This window comes from Elephas maximus, chromosome X (assembly GCF_024166365.1).
Source record: "Elephas maximus indicus isolate mEleMax1 chromosome X, mEleMax1 primary haplotype, whole genome shotgun sequence".
In the NCBI taxonomy this organism is placed as follows: domain Eukaryota; kingdom Metazoa; phylum Chordata; class Mammalia; order Proboscidea; family Elephantidae; genus Elephas; species Elephas maximus.
In genome coordinates, this window is record NC_064846.1 from 121,499,329 (window position 1) to 121,519,947 (window position 20,619).

Sequence of the window (20,619 nt, forward strand, 5' to 3'; positions counted from 1 at the left end):
TGTGGGGGAAGAGCTGAGTTGTTTATAATATGCAATGAACAGTTAACCAACAGTTAAATACACTTTCTTTCCCAAGCTCCTTTTCTATTAATTATGATGATAAAAGAAACACATCCATCTTCGTTTGAAAGCTACAAAAGGCCTATAAACCAAACCAAACCTATTGCCGCTGAGTCAATTCTGGTTCACAGTGACCCTGTAGGACAGAGTAGAACTGTCCCATAGGGTTCCCAAAGCTGTAATCTTTACAGAAGCAGAGTGCCACCTCTTTCTCCCACAGAGTGGCTAGTGGGTTAGAACCTTTTAGTTAGCAGTGGATCCCTTAAGCACTGTACCACTGTACCACTAGGGCTCCTCAAAAGGCCTATAAGTGCTACTAATGTTCATTTGAATTGGGTTCTCCTTCTTCCTTTATGTCTCTACATCCTGTTTTCTCTCCCAATTCAATTTGTCTCCACCAAAGAGTTCTCACCCATTGTGTGTAACCAGGCACTGACGCAGACCCAGCTTACGGAAGATATCCACTACAATCTCCATGGGCGTAAGATCCGTCACAGTGAAGGGGCTGAGATCCAGTATGTTCCGAAGCTTCAGGGTGGGTGGAGTGTATGGTGGCATTGGAGGAGAATGCTCAGTGAAATAAATGATGGAAGTGCTCACAATCCCATCCTGTTTTTTTCGAGCGTTTTCTATTCGAAAAGTGGGAGAGAAAAAAAGTTGAAGCTTTCTGGCCCCAACCACTTCCCTCTTCCCTCTGTCTTCCCCTGTTTCATGCACATTTATTTATTTCCATAGTGGATTCCATTATCCCCTTTCTGAAATCCTTACCAATTGAAATAATGAGATCTCTTCGGAGAACAAAACCCACAAGTCTTTGGGACTCCCGGGACACTACCACTGGAAAGCCACTGTAAGTTGTTTCATTGATTATGGTCTCTACATCCTCTACAGTCATACTGTCCTGAGTAAGGGCAGTCAACAGAGGATCATTTCTCCGGGGTTTCATCACATCCATTGCCAGTGTCTTATGAGCAAACTCTTCTTTGGCTTCAAGAAAGGGGTATCCATTGAGACGGATGTGGGCATCATAGATGCCCTCCCGCCCAAGAGCATCTGCCACCCACTTGCTTGTCATGGCTGCAGCCATTAGAGGCACAATGTATTCCAAGCCACCAGTTAGTTCAAACATTATGACAACAAGAGAGACAGTCATACGAGTCACTCCACCTGCAAAGCAACAGAAACAGGTTATTGAAGGCAGGCAAAATACCGTATTCATTACAATTACAGGCCTGTCACTCGTCCCATCCAGAAAAACTTACTTATCAGCAAAATTGCTATAATGGGGTCTAACCTATAACCACACAGACCCTAGCAATTGCATTAAAGGTTACAGTGTACACAATTCAGATTTCTCAAAACAGTATCTACCAAACTACAAGTTACTTTCTTTTTTCTTCAAATTATCTTTAACATTTAAGAAAATATAAAACTATTCTCTAGGTGATAATACAAAAATTCACTAAATAAATGTGCACATTTAAGCCATTGTGACTGGTGAAGAGTAGACATTTCCCCGTAAATATAATTAATATAAACAGGTAGACATTCAGGCCAAGAATATCTATTTCTCAAAAGCATTTTAGTTTCCTGGGTTACCCTGGGGATTCACCAGTTTAACAAATGTACTCTTAAAAATAACTATTAATTTTGTGGAAGAACTTTTAAAAATATGAACACAAAGCACAAATTACTCCAGTTGTTCCTATGAGGTAAAATGTTGAATTAAGTCTGCATTGGTCAAACTGTTTAGAAAAGCTCTGACCTCTTTAAAAGGAAAAAAACAAACAAATAGAAGGGAGGTATATAAAAAACAGTGAAAATTTCTAACAACAATTTCTATGCCATTCCAGAGCTTTCTGTGCCCTTTTGCCAATTGTATATCTGAGATTCCCCAAGTATTCCCTACTCATTAGGAAAATACAACATACTTTTTTGAATCTTCTTTTTTTCTAATTATAAAAGTAATATACACCCATTGTGGAAAATTCAAAAAGTATATAAAAGAAAATAATTGTCCATAAGTTCACTGCCTATAAATAAGCACAATAAACATCTTGAAATATTTTCTTCAAATTTTTTCTATACAAAAATGTATACTTTTATATAGGTGAAATCATATGTTTAATTCCATACTATGCTTTTCCTCCCACTTTATATTAGGAACATTTCCCATATTGTTACAAATTTATTTAACATCATATTTAAAGATTAAATATATCAACATATTTAATGACTTCATATCACCATATGGATGTACCATAATTTATTTAACCAGTCCCTTCCTGTGCACATTTAGGTTAATTCCAATTTCTTTTAAAATTTTTCTTCTTTTGTACTTTAGATGAAGGTGTATGGAGCAAACTAGTTTCTCATTAAACAATTAATACACATATTGTTTCGTGACATTGGTTGCCAACCCCATGACATGTCAACACTATCCCCTTCTCAACCTTGGGTTCCCAATCACCAGCTTTCCTGTTCCCTCCTGCCTTCCTGTCCTTGCCCCTGGGCTGGTGTGCCCCTTTAGTTTCGTTTTGTTTTATGGGCCTGTCTAATCTTTGGCTGAAGGGTGAATCTCAGGAATGACTTCATTACTGAGCTATAAGGGTGTCCAGGGCCATACTCTCAGGGTTTCTCCAGTCTCTGTTGGACCAGTAAGTCTGGTCTTTGTGTTAATTCCAAATTTTCACTATTATAAGTAATACTGTGATGAGCATTCCTGTACAAATATCTTTATCCAAATTCTGATTACTTCCTCAGTATGAGACAGTAGGATTACTCTCAAAGGGGAGGACTGCAGCTATATACCCAGAACCCAGTGCCGCAGCACTTAACCACTACACCACCAGGGTTTCCATGCAGATATACAAAAAAAATAGATATATAGAAATAAATTTTTTTTTTCTTAAAGGACTTGAAAAATGGCAAATCCAAAAGAAAACTGATCGTCATTAAAAAAAATCTGCAGCCAATTATGTTTAATATCACTCCTCTTTATGTCACCTGGGTAGCAACTTCTTTGGTATCAATTTAAATACTTACCTAAGCATGCTGCAGCCCCAACCATTGCATAAAGGCCGGGTGTGATACAATCAGCTCCTTGACTACACCAGCTATTGAAAATGGCCCAGTCATGGTGGTAATAAGCCAGTTGTTCCATTCCTACTCCTAAAAGTCGGCCTGCTATAGCACCAACAGCCATGCTAGGTATAAAGAGGCCAGAAGGGATCTGCAAAGAGAAAGCAATATATGGTTGAGAAATGATGTGACTGTTTGGCATGTGGTAAGGACTATAGCACTGACCCTCTACGAAGCAAACAGGCAAATGACAATTTAACTACACACCATGCTAGCAAGTAGCTGTAAAGATTTGTGTAACACTATAGGGTCTAGAGGTTCTCTGGGATGTGCAGGCAAGTACAACTGCAAAGAAGCTTACCCTGATTCGGAATCCATCAGGCAAGAGCCTGAATTCTCCAGACCAACACAGAACTGGAGGCAGAAATTAAGCCTTTCCCAAAGAAAAAGGAAAACAAATGGAGTTTCTCATATATGCAGACATTTCCCCTAATTCTGAACTCTTATCAACAACAACTACCCTTTATTGATTATATACCATGTTCTGTGCTCGATAAAAGTATGCAAGATTTCATCAGTTCTTTACAACCCTAGGAGGTTTATTATTCCCAAATCACAAAGAACCTAAGAACCTAAGGTTCAGAGAAATTAAGTAACTAACTCAAGGTCAAGATTTAGTAAATGCTGGTACTGGAACTTAAATGTGATGCTCGTAACTACCCTCATGTTAAATCTTAACTGACTGCTCACACAAAAAAGAATGGCACATGAAGTTTCAGTTTATTTTATAACAATATAAAGAAAGACTAAAGAATTAAAATTTTTAAATGAGATAGTGACTGTGGTTGCATGGCTATCCAAAAGAGGAAACCTCATTTACTTGCCTGCCCTTTTTCTTGACTCCTAGGATACGAATACAATGAAGGATAATCAAACAGCAGACTGATTAAAAATAGACTGTTTGATTTTGGAATACATCTGCATCTATGTGGGTTTGATGGTCTGCAAATTCACTCTAAACAAAAGAATGAAGGTGAAAATTTGAAGTCCAGAAGCACCGCAAAACTTTTCAAGATCTCCATCTATCCCCTGTGCTGAGGGGATGCATGAATCATCTCTCAAAGATTATACTATTGCCTAAACTGAGTTTCTGTTTCTCATTTTCTGGCTTGAAGCTCAGTTTCTCTAGAGAATACAGTGAAGTAACTTGGTAGTGGGGTGTTAAAGAAAAAAAAAAAAAACCTAGGAAAGAGGAGGAAATACCTTAACAAATTTTCCTTTCTGGTTTCTTTTGAAATACAGAAGTAGTAACTGGTGCTTAAAATAAAACATGCTGGCCTGATGTCTGCTTTTGATAGTTTAAATACTAATTTAGGATCACCTGTGAAATGGATGCTCAGTACTTGATAACTGAGCATTAATGCCAAATGTAAAATATACTCTTTGCCATATGAGGTTGAACCATATACAACTGCTATTTTAGTAGTCAAAGTGGTTGAGTATCAGCAACTTCATTTGGTTCAACCTAATATTTTGCTATTTTGGTAAACTCTAAAGCCACTCTATAAAGACCAATACTGTGTTGGTCAGATATTGTTTTAATATGAAAGGTACCGGAATAAATACCACACCATTCTTTTTGAGGGGCAAAAATAGGTTTTCCTCAGAAAGGGAGAAAACATTTCTACCTAAAAATCTCTCACTGAGGTTTGCATTTGGCCTAAAACTTGGTTTGAAAAATTTGAGGTAGAGGTACAATTGACTAGGAAGTTATGAAAACATGTGGGGATAAAAAAGGCTATTGGGGATGGGAGGATGATGTCTGGCGAAGTTGAAAGCTCCATGAGTGATCAGGATTATATGATACCTTGGTTTTGCCCTCCAACACCCACAGCCACACATGCATCCACTAAGTACCCAAAGAATCTCCTTACCTTCATGCCAAAGGTAAATACAGTAATGACAATTTTCAGTATGAGTGTCAAAGCCAGCTGCCACAATGCACTGTAGACTCCCAGGCCAGCAGGTCTGTCAGGCAGTTCACCCCCCTTGCTTGTGTTGAAACGGTTCTCATAATCACAGAGCTTGGAGGAGTCCAGTAGGCCACAATCATTAAATAGCTCCGAGATGAGCTCACTCGTGCTCATACGGGTATATTCATTGGGGAAAGCCAGGATGGCAGTGATGGCTGTCACAGTGAGTACCTCTATGACAGGATACTTGCCCAACTGGGTGGTCTTACGCTTCCGACACCAGGCAATGTTTGTGCGAATAAACAAAGCTCCCCAGAGACCACCAAATATGCCCAGCAGAATGAATGGCACAAGCTCAAAGAGATGCCATGGGGTGTGAAATTCCACATAAAATAGAACCAGGCGGCTGTTCCCAAATGGATTGATGGAACGTAGAGTAAATGCTGCCACCAAGGCAGCAAAGAAAGAACGCCACAGTGTTTTTAGGGGAAAATAGTAGCTGACCTATAAGAGAGAAGGTGAGAAAGCAAACTCAGTCAATATACAGAAATTGTTTTGGGTGAAAAGTTTGTGCTGAGGAAATTAGAGTACTGAGGATGAACACTTTGCATAGACTTCTAGAGTCACATGGTTAAGCAGTGAGTTGGGCACAGCACTTAGGGATGGTGATGTACATATGTAGATCTTGGCCAAAATTCCCAACACAAAAGCATGCACATGCTCAACAGACAGTTAAAAGTAGTTACCTCTTCTAGGCTGAATAATACTCCGCCAATAGGTGCCCCAAAAGCTACAGATACACCAGCTGCTGCTGCAGCCGACAAAACCTATGATCCAAAACTCAAAATTAGTAATAGGATAATGCGATTTTCCTGCCTTCAAATCACATATTTGAAAAATAATGTTAGTGGTTACTAAACGGTAAAACAAACTACAAATCAACCATTACATGCTCCAGTTTATCAAATATGAAGAATTTATATTTACTTTGAAACACTGTATATAGATACTGAATTTTGAACACACATGATTCATATGCTTGAACAGGTAAGAGGGCCTTTCCTTTGTAATTGATTTAGCCATGTACTTTATTACAAATTATGCCCTTCCCCCATCCCCAATACTCCCACTTTAGTAACTGAATCTAAGTTTACAGACCTATTTAAAACCTAAATGAAGTAGTTACAGTGATGTATTTATATAGCACTTCATAAAGGAATGCTTTTTTAAATGAAATTAAAAAAAATATTTTGTTGTTGAGAATATACACAGAACATTCGCCAAATCAACAATTTCTGTATGTACAACTCAGTGATGCTGATTACATTTGAGTTGTGCAACCATTCTCAAGCTCTTTTTCTGAGTTGTTCCTCCTCTATTAACATGAACTCACTGCCCCCAAAGGTTCCTCTCTAATGTTTCAAGTTGCTGTTGTCAATTTGATCCTATATAGGTTTTAAAAGAGCATAATGCTCAAGGCAGACATCCTTTACTAGTTGAGCTAAACTATTGTTTGGTTTAAGAAGACTTCAGGGGGTGTTTTTGGTTTAAGGTTTAAGATTATCTCAAGGCAATAGTTTCAAGGGTTCATCCACTGTCCATGGCTCCAGAAACTCTGGAGTCCATGAGAATTTGAAAATCTGGTCTGCATTCTCCCTCTTTTGATCAGGATTCTCCTACAGAATCTTTGATTAACATGTTCAGTAATGGTAGCTGGGCACAATCCAGTTCTGGTCTCATGGCAAAGGAGACAGTTATTCATGGAGGCAACTAGCCACACATTCATTTCCTCCTCCTACTCATGACTCTCCTTCTTCCTCTGTTGCTCGAGGTGAATAGAGACCAATTGTTGTTCCTTGGATGGTCGCTTGCAGGCTTTTAAAACCCCAGGTACTACTAACGAACTAGAAAGTAGAATAGAAGCACTAAACATGTTATTAGGCCAATTAACTGGTCCCATGAAACCATGACCTCCAAAACGAGAAACTAAATCCCACGAGGTGTTTGGTTATATAAGCAGCCTCAGCAGCTACTCTTTTTTTTTGTTGTTCATTGTTGTAAATATATCCATCACATTAAATGAGATTTTAAAGAAGGCTCTAATGACACAAAATAAGCTACATTTGGCTTACAGTTATTCAGAAGCTGAAAATTCTGAAATATTCATATGATAAGTATTAAGAGTTTCTTGTATCTTGTGTCCTATTCCATGCCCACAACCTTATGAAAACAGTAATAGGAAGGCAACTAGAAGCAAGGTCAAGGACAGATATTTTAAGTGAAGAGTAGATCTAAATATGTTTAGGTGTGGCAAGGAAAGGGGCTAGGAGGGAGACAAAGGAAGAGAAAGCATGGGTCAGAAAGAGAGAATGAGGGACAAAGAGGTAGGGAAAATGCAAGTAAGCTCACAAATATGTTTAGAACACAACAGCTGGTATTAGGAATGCATATACATGTAAAATACGCATAAAAAACACTAGTAATCGCAAACAAACAAAAATTCATGGAAGAATAAATTCCTTTCACTGGATTCTGGTTGCTGTGGACAGATAAATGATCTGCAGTAGTAGGGAAATATTTAAAGAGAAAGTTGAACTAAATTAAGGTTTTGAATAAAACTATTTTGGGCACAATAATTAGAAAGGTTTCTCTGGGAGTGTAAGATGGCCCAGGAAAATGAAGGGAGGAAAGAGTGAGCTATGGTGCTAACTGGTGAGAACTTAGAAATTCATAGCTAGGATGGCTTTAATTTGAGAAGGATAAGGACTAAAAAAAACAAACCAGCTGCTGTGCAGTCAACTTTGACTCATGGCGACCCTATGCGTGTCAGAGTAAAATTGTGCTCCAAAAGGTTTTCAACGGCTTATTTTTCAGAAATAGATCGCAGACCTTTCTTCCAAGGTGCCTCTCAGTGGACTCAAACCGCCAACCTTTCAGTTAGCAGCTAACTGCTTTAACTGCACCACCCAGGGACACTAGGATGAGGACAGCCAACATTAAACTTGAGAAAGGGGGTTTTGGTAACTATGTTTAGGATGACATATGAGGGAGAAGAAAGAATCAGTTTGGCTGGTCTGCTTTAATTTTTATATTGTAGAAGGGAGTCTGTCTAGGTCCTTCCTTTTCAAATCTCTATTTTACTCTCAACCATCTGCCCACTTTTAGGAATTCACTGGACATAAAACAGTTGCTACCGATAGTGAGAACAACAGGAAAACGAGAACTGGTAAGTCTAAATAACAATAGGAATTAATGATTCAAGTATTCATGAGTATCGTTAGAGAAATACATGACATTTCCACACAGAAACTACTAAATCAAACTCCTTTCATTTTACAAGGAACTATTTGAACAAAAGTGCCAATTTTATGGAATGAAAGTAACCAGCAATCAGTAGTTCCAAATTTACCTCCCACCCATGCAAAAACAGCAGCAATCAACACTTTACTAAACCTCTTGCCCACTAAAATGTCCTTTAAACTCTTTAGTTTTGTTGTACATTGTTCCCTTTGAACATATGTCCCTTTACTATATGACAGGTAGCTAAACAATCTACTCAGATTTCCTGATTTCTCACGTGCTAGCCTTCTTCTCCTTATAAACTGTGCCAGGAACTTCCCCCCTTTGTACTATCAAAATTTATTCCATATTAGAAATTTAAGCATCTTTAAGTTTCCTTCTGGGTCTTGTTTCTTTTCTTTTTTTTTTTTAAGATTAAATTGCTAGTTTCCACTTTTGTGAAAATTTTGTTTTAATGAAATGAGCTTGGTCTTGACCCATTCCATATGTGACTTCTTTGAAATTTAAGGAAAGTTGAACAAGAACCGTTATTCTCCAAAGTCCTCATTTATGGCAGGACAAAAGTAACCAACAACTTGAAACATTTTTAAAAACATTTTTCCTCCTCAAAACAATATACATTAACAACTGCATAAACATGAGAACAACTATAGAGATGCTGTGGCACGATTAATTTAGTGGGGCTGAGGATCCAATATAGACAGAAATTAATTCAGTGTGGCTTTTTAGGTAGAAAGAGCTGGGATCTGAAACACACACTGCATGCATATTTATTCTTCCACAGCAATAAACAACTTCTTTAAAAATCTATTATTTTTATAACTTATTTTGTAATAGAAACAACATATATTTGTATAGAACTATATACAATAAAAAGTTAAAGTCCTTACTTCTCCTTCACTACTACCTCACTTTTCCACTCACCAGAGGTAGCCATTTTTAACAGTTTGAAGTAAACTTATTTTCCAGACATTTTCTAAGTACATATATGTTGTTGTTGTTGTTAGTTGTCACTAAGTCAATTCCAATTCATGGTGACCCCATGTGGGCAGAGCAGAACTGCCCCATGGGGTTTTCAGGGCTGCGACCTTTCAGAAGCAGATGGCCAGGCCTTACTTCTGAGGTGCCTATGGGTGGCTTAGAACCACCAATCTTTCAGGTAGTAGTCAAGTCTTAACCGTTTGTGCCACCTTTAAAAAACACTAATTGAATTATTATACTCTACACATTATTCAGAAACTGGCTTTAAAACTTAACAGTGTTTTGTAGCCATCATTCCATGCCAGTACACATTGGGCTATCTCATTCCTTTAATGGTTGCATAATATTCCATAGCATGAATAGAATATTGTTTATTCCATCAGTCCTTTACTGTTGGACATCTGTATATAACATGTTAGGAGGTCTGTAGGATAAATTCCTAGAAGTGGAATTTCTGGGTCAAAGGGTATTTACATTAACATTGCTTGAATCCTCAACAAAGAGAATATTAAGACTATTTGTTATTACCTCTCTGCGTTTGGCTTCATTCTTCCTGTATTTGTTGAAGCAGTGGCACAGGATGTTCCCACAGCAGCAAGCCACGTGCACTAGGGGGCCCTCTTTGCCCAGGCTCAAGCCAGATGATACTGCCAGCACCAATGTAATGGTTTTGATAATCAGGGTCCACTTACCCAAATAGCCCCTAATAATGAAACCACTCAAGATAGTTTTTATCTGCAGGTCAAACACAGAGATCACATATAGACTAAGCAAGTAAACAAAGCTAAGAAGCAATATTCTGAACCTCAATCTTGAAATTACACATTTTGTACAAGGCACATACAAATACTTTGACCTACAGTGATCCCAGTTTGGGAGGGGGCCCAGGGAAGCGTTCATTTTTTTTTTTTTTGGCCATGTGATAGCTGGGCAAGGGTTTATTGTAAGTATGAGAGTATATAGAGTATAAGTATATGGCAGAGAGGGAATGATAGTTGTTTTCCTTACTTTACAAAATGGTGACCCAAGAGACATGTTCTGAGAGGACAAGGTTAATCTCCCTGAAACCCGTGACTATTGTCTGGTCAGGAAATAGAGATGGACAACGTCATCTTGGTTTCAGTCACTGTCAAGTAATCTAAACTAAAAGTAGTTATAAATAGGGTTTTAACCAACCCCTCCCCAGTTCAAATTACATTGTGGAAAATGTAGTAAAACAGTTTTATTTCTTCCACTCTAACAAAGTTGACGATACTGCTACTTTTTGAGTCCAGAATCTTCGGATCTACTCTGAGTGCTTCTTGCTTCTTAGGTAGGGAGTGGGGGAGGTCTTCAGGAGTCTGGTTCAACAGGAACCCACAGTAGGTTCCAAATCAACTCGCTTTAACTTCCAGATGGCCCACGCTAGGAGAAGAAGACTTGAGGGAAGACCTAGAGAGGTCCTAGATTGCCTTGAGACCTGATCCTGTTTAATACTCACCAAACTGTGGTATATGTTGGGATACATATTAAAGGGCCTTAACCAAAAAGGATCATTATTGTTACAATTTATAAGCCATTTTAGAGACTCACCTCAGGGATTCCGGAGCCACAGGCATAAGGCGCAAAAACCTTGACAAGAGATACGGCAAGGAAGGCGAATAGGAGAGCCCAGAGAACGTACATGAAATAGTTGACTATGTAGGCAAAGGCTCCCTGGAATGGGGAAAAAAGAAAAAGCTTGTTTTAGCCTAGAGAGTCTCACTGAGACATATGTTTCTCAGGGGAGGAGGTCATAAAAATTAAAAAAAAAAAAGTTCAGCATCAAATTGCTCAAGATATTCCTTTCCAGAGTACTAGCAAAGCAACTATTAAAACACTGTCAGCCCACTTGCCACTGAAAATGATCTGTTTTGCTATACCTAAAACAAAGTTACAATGGATTCTAAGAACAGACAAAAAGGTAGCGCACACTGAAAGCCCTGAAACAAAATTCACTTTCTATGAGTGCTTTGATAGGTTTTGCAGTCAAATATATATGATTCTATGTCAATCTTATCAAGAGTCTTAAAGCCCTTCTATGGGAAGTGCTGTACCTTGGCTGCACGTTTGAAGTGAAGACTGGCTCTAAAGCTACATTAAATTCACTTTTGACTGTCTCTCTTGGTGTCTAATTCTCCCAAGAAGTTATATTTACTAAAAGCCCTGGATGTCTTTTTTTTCCCCCTTAAAATACACAATTAAGCTCTCTAAAGAATGACTACATCTTTGAGAGAATTTTGCTACCACAGACTCAGCAACAAGCATATGGAGTAGAAAGTTTCTGGCTCTGACAATAAAATAATACCAGTGAGAAGCCAGGTATTCCGAAGAATAAATGGTAGTAGCTATTTTTAAAATGGAGAGAATGTGCTTTTTGAAGCTATTTCCCTAAGATAATAAGTGCGCCAGAAAAAAATATCTAATTTTGACCACTAGTAAGGATTCATCAACATTAAAGGGCTTGCAAATAGTCACTCTTCACAAAAAAGCAATTTTTGAACATTAGGACATTACGCTTGCTGGTGGAAATATTAAGAAATGAAATTCAGCTGGAATGTTGGACTGAACAAGTAAAATAAAATTTAACAGGAATATGTGGAAAAAAAAGAAATGAAATTCACAAAATGGACCAAAGACCTAAATATAAAACCTTAATCTATAAAGATTATGGAAGAAAGAAAAGAGACAACACTAGGGGCCATAGTACATGGCGTAAACAGTATACAAACCATAACTAACAGTGCACAAACACCAGAAAAGAAACCACGTGACTGGGAACTCCTAAAAATGAAAACACCTACGTTCATCAAAAGACTTCACCAAAAGAGTAAAAAGAGAACCTACAGACTGGGAAAAAAATTTTGGCTACGACATATCCAACAAGGGTCTAATCTCTAAAATCTATAGAATACTTCAACACCTCAACAATAAAAAGACAAATAATCCAATTAAAAAATGGGCAGAGGATGTGAAACAAAGCTTCACCAAAGAAGATATTCAGGTGGCTAACAGACACATGAGGAAATGCGAGAGATCTTTAGGAACGCAAATCAAAACTATAATGACATACCATCTCACTCCAATATTACTGGCACATTAAAAAAAATGTTGAAGAGGTTGTGGGGAGACTGGAATCTCTTATGCACTGCTGGTGGGAATGTAAAATGGTACAACCACTATGGAAAAAAATATGGCACCTCCTTAAGAAGAGATACCATACAATCCAGCAATCCCACTCCTAAGAATATATACTAGAGAAATAAGAGCTGTCACACAGACACATGCACACCCATGTTCACTGCAGCATTATTCACAATAGCAAAAAAAAAATGGAAACAACCTAAGCACCCATCAACAGATGAACAGATAAATTATGGTACATACACACAATGGAATACTACCCAATGATAAAGAACAATGATGAATATGAGGAACATCTCATAACATAGATAAATCTGGAGGAATTCATGCTGAGTGAAATATGTCAATCACAAAAGGACAAATATTATATGAAACCACTATTATAAAAACCAAGAAAACATTTACATACAGAAAAAAAAACCTTTGACAGCTATGAAGGAGGGGAGGGGAGGGGTGGGGAAGGGGAAATTACTAACTAGATAGTATACAAATGTTAACTTTGCTGAAGGGAAAACAACATACAACATAGGGGAAGTCAGCACAACTTGACCAAGGCAAAGTCATAGAAGCTTCCTAGACACATCCAAACACCTTGAGGGACTGAGTTGCTGGGGCTGAGGGCTAGGGACCATGATCTCAGGGGATATCTAGGTCAACTGGCATAACATAGTTCATAAAGAAAATGTTCTACATCCTACTTTGGTAATAGTGTCTGGGGTCCTAAAAGCTTGTAAGTGGCCATCTAAGAACATCTATTGGTCCCAGCATGTTCAGAGCAAAGGAGAATAAAGAAAACCCATGACACAAGGAAAATATTAGTCCAAAGGACTCACAGACCACATGAACCACAGCCTCCACCAACCTGAGCCCAGAAGAACTAGATGGTGCCAGGCTATTACTACCTACTGCTCTGACAGGAATCACAATAGAGGGCCCCAGGCAGAGCAGGAGAAAAATGTAGAACAAAATTCAAATTCACAAAAAAAGACCAGAACTCACTGGTTTGATGGTGACTGGAGGAACCCCTGAGACTATAGCCCACGGACACCAAGCTAACTCAGAACTGAAGCCACTCCTGAAGTCCACCTTTCAGCCAAAGGCCTATAAAGCAAATAACACACGTAAGGAATGTTCTTCTTCTTAGTTCAATCAAATGTACGAAACCAAACAGGCAACACCTGCCCAAAAGCAAAGACGAGACGGCAGGAAGGGACAGGAAACCTGGATGAACGGACACAGTGAACCCAGGGCGGAAAGGGAAAGGGGTAGAGTGCTGGCACATTGTGGGGATTGTAACTAATGTAATAAAACAATTTGTGCATAAAATTTTTTAACAAAAAACTAATTTGTACTGTAAACTTTCTCCCAAAATACAATAAATTTAAAAAAAAAAAAGAAGTGAAATTCTAGTTATACAAAATGTAAAATCAATGGACTTTTGACTTTATAAAAAACACTTTAAAATAATTCGTTGACCTAACAAGGAGAACCACAATGCTCAGTTTTTTTCTGAGTTATAATTTTGACACAGGTATTCCATTATCTTAGTCCTTAGAGAAACAGATCATTACTATGTCTTTACCTTTCAAATGTAGCTAGGGAGGAAGAGGATTCTGTAGGTGTGAAAAGAGGAAAGAGAGTGAAACGGAAAGTAATTGAAACTGGCTAGAGGCAGAGACTAGAGGTAAAGTTCTTGGCAGAGGAACTCTTAAAACCTAGAAGAATATTTCCCCAAAAAGGAGAGCCAAAGGTTTGGAAGTTACTGTTGGGACACTTACACATACACAGCTCTAAAGGATTAGCACAAGGGAGGCTTGTGGTGATGGAACAGTTCTAAATCTTGATTGTGGTGGTAGTTATACAAATCTACACAGTCATAAAAATGCATAGCCCTACACACACACACACACACACACAAATGAGTGTGTGTAGAACTGGCAAAACCTAAATAAGGTCTGTGGATTGTACCAATGTCAATTTCCTGGTTTGATACTATACTATCGTTATATAAGATGTCCAGTAAACCCAGTGCCGTCGAGGTAAAGAGCTCTGGTTTTTTCTACAGAGTGAACTTAAGAAATTCAAGAATTTAGAAGGAAAGGTCTGTAATGACAGCTCTATACTACCTCAGTCAAACAAATGGAGCAGGCGATTGGTGGGAAAAAGAAGCCAAAGATCTGACAGAGCTGGTCCAGAGGAGGACAACATATCTTCAGAATCCCAAGGATTGCAGCAAAGCCAAGAAGCTACTATGTAATATCAACTCCACCATGTGATCTATTGCTTCATGATTGCATATGGCATCCAGCAAACACTCATCCTGGAATCTCAGAATTGGTGCTATGCTACTGGTAGATGGGAGACTGTGTTTAGATCTGTGAGACGTGCACAGATAGATATGGTGTCTCCACTGGACACGAGTCGGGTGAAGTGAAGGACAAAAATGTTCAGGTGGTCGAGCTCCCCAATGTAAAACAGTCTTCATCCCGTCCACCATATTTACCCCTATCTGTACCAGAAGACCTTGCAGGTGAACTTGTTCAGTCCAGGGTGATCCTGCAGTGTGGTGGGTGTGCCAGTTTGTCAATAATTTATCCACGGAAATAGAAGAGGCCACCAAGAAGCTTGGCTTCAAACATCCAGTTATTGGAGTCCACGTCAGATGCACAAAATGGGAACAGAAGCAGCCTTCCATCCCATCAAGAAGTACATGGTACATGTTGAAGAACATTTTCAGCTTCTCACACACAGGATGAAAGTGGACAAAAAAAGAATATATTTATCTCAACCCACCTGGAGCAAAGGAGAATGAAGAACACCAAGGTCACACGACAACTAAGAGCCCAAGAGACAGAAAGGGCCACATGAACCAGAGACCTACATCATCCTGAGACCAGAAGAACTAGTTGGTGCCCGGCCACATTCGATGACTGCCCTGACAGGGAGCGCAACAGAGAACCCCTGAGGGAGCAGGAGATCAGTGGGATGCAGACCCCAAATTCGCATAAAAAGACCATACTTAATGGTCTGACTGAGACTAGAGGAATCCCGGCGGTCATGGTCCCCAAACCTTCTGTTGGCACAGGACAGGAACCATCCCCGAAGACAACTCATCAGACATGAAAGGGACTGGACAGTGGGTAGGTGAGAGATGCTGATGAAGAGTGAGGTAATTATATCAAGTGGTCACTTGAGACTGTGTTGTCATCTCCTGTCTGGAGGGGGGATGGGAGGATAGAGAGAGTTGGAAGCTGGCAAAATTGTCACAAAAGGAGAGACTGGAAGGGCTGACTCATTAGGGGGAGAGCAAGTGTGAGTACGGAGTAAGGTGTATATAAACTTATATGTGACAGTCTGACTTGATTTGTAAACGTTCACCTGAAGCTCAATAAAAGTTAATTAGAAAAAAAAGAATATATTTGGTCACAGATGACCCCTCTTTATTAAAAGCAAAAACGAAGGACCCCATACTATGAATTTATTAGTGATACTTCTATCTTCTGGTCAGCTGGAAGGCACAATTGATACACAGAAAATACACCTCTGGGTGTAAGTCTGGATATATACTTTCTCTCCCAGGCAGACTTCCTAGTGTGTACTTTTTCATCCCAGGTCTGTTGAGTTGCTTATGACATCATGCAAATACTGCATCCCCATTCTTTGGATGACTTCCACTATTTTGGGGGGGCAAGATACCCACAACCAGATTGCCTTTTATCCTCACCAACCTCAAACTGCAGATGAAATCCTCATGGAGCCTGGAGATGCTATTCATGTGGCTGGAAATCATTGGGATAGTTACTCTAGCAGTGTAAACAGAAAACTGTGAAGGATGGGCCTATGTCCCTCCTATAAAGTTCAAGAGAAGATAGAGACAGTCAAGTACCCCACATATCCTTAGGCTGAAAAATAAAGCTCAGATGGAAGAAATGAACAATCTGACTCAGTTCAAACCATTTGAGCCAAATAGACCAAGAAGGCTCTCACCTAACAATGTGTGATTAAATGAGTAGACACCCTCAGCACTGACAGCAACTGAGAACAGACAGATGCTTCACTGGTGGAATTCCTCTTTAACAAGGGCTGCAATGCCCTCAAACCCATGCACAGTCCAATGATGTACTCACATACAACATGAAACAGGTTATTTTCTACTTTGCCCCTTCTTTCAAGATTATGTCCCCATGAAACAAACACTGCCACATTGTATAATTTAAGTGACATTGACATATTTTGTGAGACTTCAAATGCAAAATCTGAGAGACCTGTGTGACCCAGTGAGAAGACCCAAATAGTGCTCTACTGTCAGGAGAGTTGATTCTTATCCAGTGGTGGTTTTGTGATCACTGAATTCACTCCAACCAAGATATTCAGAATGAAGATGGCTATTTTTAACTTTGTATGGTTGTCTGGATTTTTTTTTAAGTAATTGCATCAGTTCATCAACCTCATCATTAATAAGTGAAGCATGCATCAGAAAATAAAATATTTACACTCCATTAGGAACTTTTGTAAAACAATGCCATGAACAGATTCTTTAGTACTTAATCTTTCAGGACATTCTCTTTGATAAGAAAAAATAAATTTTAAAAAGAGGAAAAAAGAAAACAGAAATTTTAAGTCAGTGTATACGAATCAAACGACTCCATGTGTCAGTAGGGATGGCAATAGGCCTGCATTTAAACCACAGAGAAAGACAGCTGGCACTGGTTTCCCTTTTCTTGGAAAGGAAAATAGAGGAAGATTCCATAAATTGCCATGAATATAGCATAAGAAATAAAATAAACATAAGAATACAGTCAGTGGTTCAAAAATCTTTACTACATGTTACCTCATCTGTGCTGATGATAAGCTGGGACCAGCTATTCCACTCTGGGCATTTGTCTTTCTCTTCAAAGGTGACATGTGTAGAGTTCCAGCAACAATGTTCACGGTTAAACCAGAATCCGCCTGTGCAGATACCTTCTTTTAAGTCTGTCATCCAATGAGCAGAGATGTCTATCAAGCCAGCTAAGGAACCTGATTTGGAAGAGGGGAAAAGGGCAAAGTTAAATTCAATTTCTGAAACTTTCTTCTTTGGTAATCAGAGTAAGTTTATAGTGAAAACGAGGGAAAAGGAATCAAAATAATGGCAACCTATACTTTCTCTTTCCATCTGCAATATCTTTCTGATTGTCTGTTTGCTTGATTTTCCCTTATTTCTGCATTAAACACTTGTTTGTCATCTGTAGAATTCCCACATAGGAGAAACTTAGAGGAAAGCAAAATTGTCGGATGGGAGCAACGGACTAGGGGATTTGTCTTTAAGCTGAATTTACATGGCAAAGATACTGCTTTGGCTTAGAGTTTATGTATACTGATAAAGACAGCAAAGTCTATTAAACATTAATTAATTTTCACTGTATACATAAGATTGAAAAAATGTGACTTGTCCACATTGAGGAATATTACATTATGTTTATTTGAGATGGCAGAGGGTGGGGGCAAGCCGGTGAAGATTATCAGGAGAAGAGCTCAGTCTTGAAGGATAGAAGGATTTTTCTCCATGGACAAAAGAATTTGAGGAACGGCAGGAAGGCATTCAAGGCTAAGGGAATTAAATATATAAATGCCATTTGAGGAAGGGCAGGAAGGCATTCAAGGCTAAGGGAATTAAATATATAAATGCACAAAACTGTGATATGCACATAGTTTAGGGTGAAACCGCAGACAAGAACATTCTGACTTTTCTTTGTGAAGAGAAGCAAACAATTATATGTAGAATGTTCACCAAAGCAAATCATGAGGAAGCGAAGAGTGAACTGGGGACTTATGCACTATGGCTAACAGATGACAGGGTTCAGATTGTTCTTGCATTCAGACACACTGCTTCTATTGTTGCTCTGTAGTACTTAAAAACAAAATACCCTGTATGAATAAGGGGAAAAAATATTCATTGACCACCTAGTGACAATAAATAGTCGAGTATATTACATCTACATTCCAACAGGCTAGAGGTCATGTCATGTGTATGTTTTGGGAGGTGCTAAAAGTGTTAAACACAGGTTATCGACATTCTTGAATAACCTATTCAAATCTAACATTGTTTGAAACCTACTCTCAGTCACTTTAGCCCCCAGGTTATCTCTTCCTTATAATTCTTACCGTACTTACTGCCAGGACTCAAAATATTAACATGATTTTATAGTTTGGCTTATCCTTTAGTTGCTTCACCTGTGCATGTTGCATACCTAACACTGGTATCCTCAATCCTATCTCTTCTCCTTCCTCTTCCAATTGGCTTTCTTCTCTGGTTGTACATTTTATCAAGTTTCGCTTACCCTAAAGAATAAAATGCTCTCCCTTATCCTTGTTGTCACTTCAAGTTTTTGTCCCTTTTCTCTTTCCAATGACTACCAAACATCTCCCAAACTTCTACATTGGTTGCCTCCCCTTAATATCTGGCTCCTAACATTCACCTGAGATTGTTCTTCAAGATCATTGCTATCTTCCTAACTGCTAAACTGTATAACCTTTTCTCAGTCATTTTCCTCTTCTTCAAGTCCTCTGCAATATTTAGCATTACAGACTATCCAGTGTGTTATTAACCAACACCAAACCTGTCTAAGCCATGTTCTCTCTCCTGTGAGAGCCACAAAGGGCAGAGTTAACACCCCTGACCAGGAGTTGGCACACTATGGCTGGAGTTCCAAATCCTGCCCACTGCCTATGTTATAAATAAAGTTTTATTCAATCACAGCCACACTTACATACCAATTGTTTATGGTTGCTTTTGTGCTACATCAGCAGAGTTAAATAGGTGCTACAGAGACCATTTGGCCCACAAATATGTACTGCCTGGTTCTATATAGGAAAAGTTTGTGGACCCCTGCCCTAGACAATCTTTAAAAACCCAGCTATGGATGAGCCATTCCTCATTTGCTACAATCATTTTTGTACCCCATGACTCATGAATCATTACCTCTGAGTGACAGCAGCAGGAGCAACATTAATACTGGGCACTGTGCTAAGTGCTATGTGTGCTGTATCTCATTTAATCCTCACAACAAACTTGTAATATAGGTAGTCTTATTATCCCTGTTTTACAGATCAGTAGACTAAAGCTTCCAGAGGTTAAGAAACTTGTCAAAAGCCACAAAATAAACAAATTTCAGAGCTGGAAGACAAATCTAGAGCCTATGCTGTTAACTGCCATTTTATGCCATCGATCTCCAGGTTCCTACCTAACTACTATTTTAGCTCAATATTCCAGATCTTCCTAGGCCTTATCTTTTAATGTCATAAGGACACAACTCTTAGCATCTCTGCCTGGTATCTTGGCTCTCCGTTTCCACCATGGTAGAGGAAGCCTGTTGGAAACTTGTTTTAAAACTGTATTTGTATAGCAAGTATACTATTTTTAGTTAAACTGTATATTCTTTGGGGTGGCTTGGGAGGTTGATGGAGATTACAGGAAAAGGTAGTACCATCTCACCCCTAAAAAAAAAATTTTTTTAAGCCACTATGAAATACTGAGATCATCAACTCCCTAAGGGTATGAGTCATACCTTACATGCCTTTCTGTACCAACTAATGCGAGAAAGAAGTTAAAGAAATATTAGAAAAAATTTCTCAGGAAGTCTCTCCTAAATCTCATGCAATGTGTGTTAAAATCAACTGATTGTCCCTAACAGATGGGCTCTTCCTCAAAGCAAGCACTAAAATGCAATGAGAACACTTTAAGATGGATACAAGATTTTATAGCTTATAAAATGTTTTTAAATACATCTCCTCACTTAACCCTCATATATTTAAGGTAGGTGAGTCAAGCGTTAGACCCCCTTTACAGACAGGGAAACTGAGCTTCCAAAAGGTTCACTTCAGATAGGAAAATAGCAAAACACAGCACTCAACTCAGTTCATGACACTTGGGAGGGGGGAGGAGTAGGGCACACCATAATTTTAGATTTGGTTTACCATACCTGATAAAAGACCAATAAGTAGCATCAATAACCAGCCAGAAAAAGCATCACTCACACTGTGAATTAAGGCCCATGTTGACTCTTTGCTTTTATTGGTAATC

At 38.8% G+C, this 20,619-nt stretch overlaps 1 protein-coding gene and 1 pseudogene across 2 annotated transcripts in view; one reads left to right on the top strand and one right to left on the bottom strand.

The window, feature by feature from the left end:
• The window catches only part of CLCN5 (chloride voltage-gated channel 5), a 274,764-nt gene that overhangs the window by 13,589 nt on the left and 240,556 nt on the right, over positions 1-20,619 (bottom strand). For both annotated transcript variants that reach the window (XM_049871859.1, XM_049871860.1), the window contains 9 exons: positions 20,519-20,618; positions 17,389-17,576; positions 10,968-11,090; positions 9,924-10,130; positions 5,861-5,941; positions 5,076-5,618; positions 3,106-3,292; positions 829-1,227; positions 473-689 (listed from right to left, as the gene is read on the bottom strand). In XM_049871859.1, the coding sequence (XP_049727816.1) occupies positions 473-689; positions 829-1,227; positions 3,106-3,292; positions 5,076-5,618; positions 5,861-5,941; positions 9,924-10,130; positions 10,968-11,090; positions 17,389-17,576; positions 20,519-20,618 (2,045 nt within the window). The remainder of the gene's footprint in view (positions 1-472; positions 690-828; positions 1,228-3,105; positions 3,293-5,075; positions 5,619-5,860; positions 5,942-9,923; positions 10,131-10,967; positions 11,091-17,388; positions 17,577-20,518; position 20,619) is intronic.
• On the top strand, positions 14,651-16,470 carry LOC126069009 (alpha-(1,6)-fucosyltransferase-like; annotated as a pseudogene).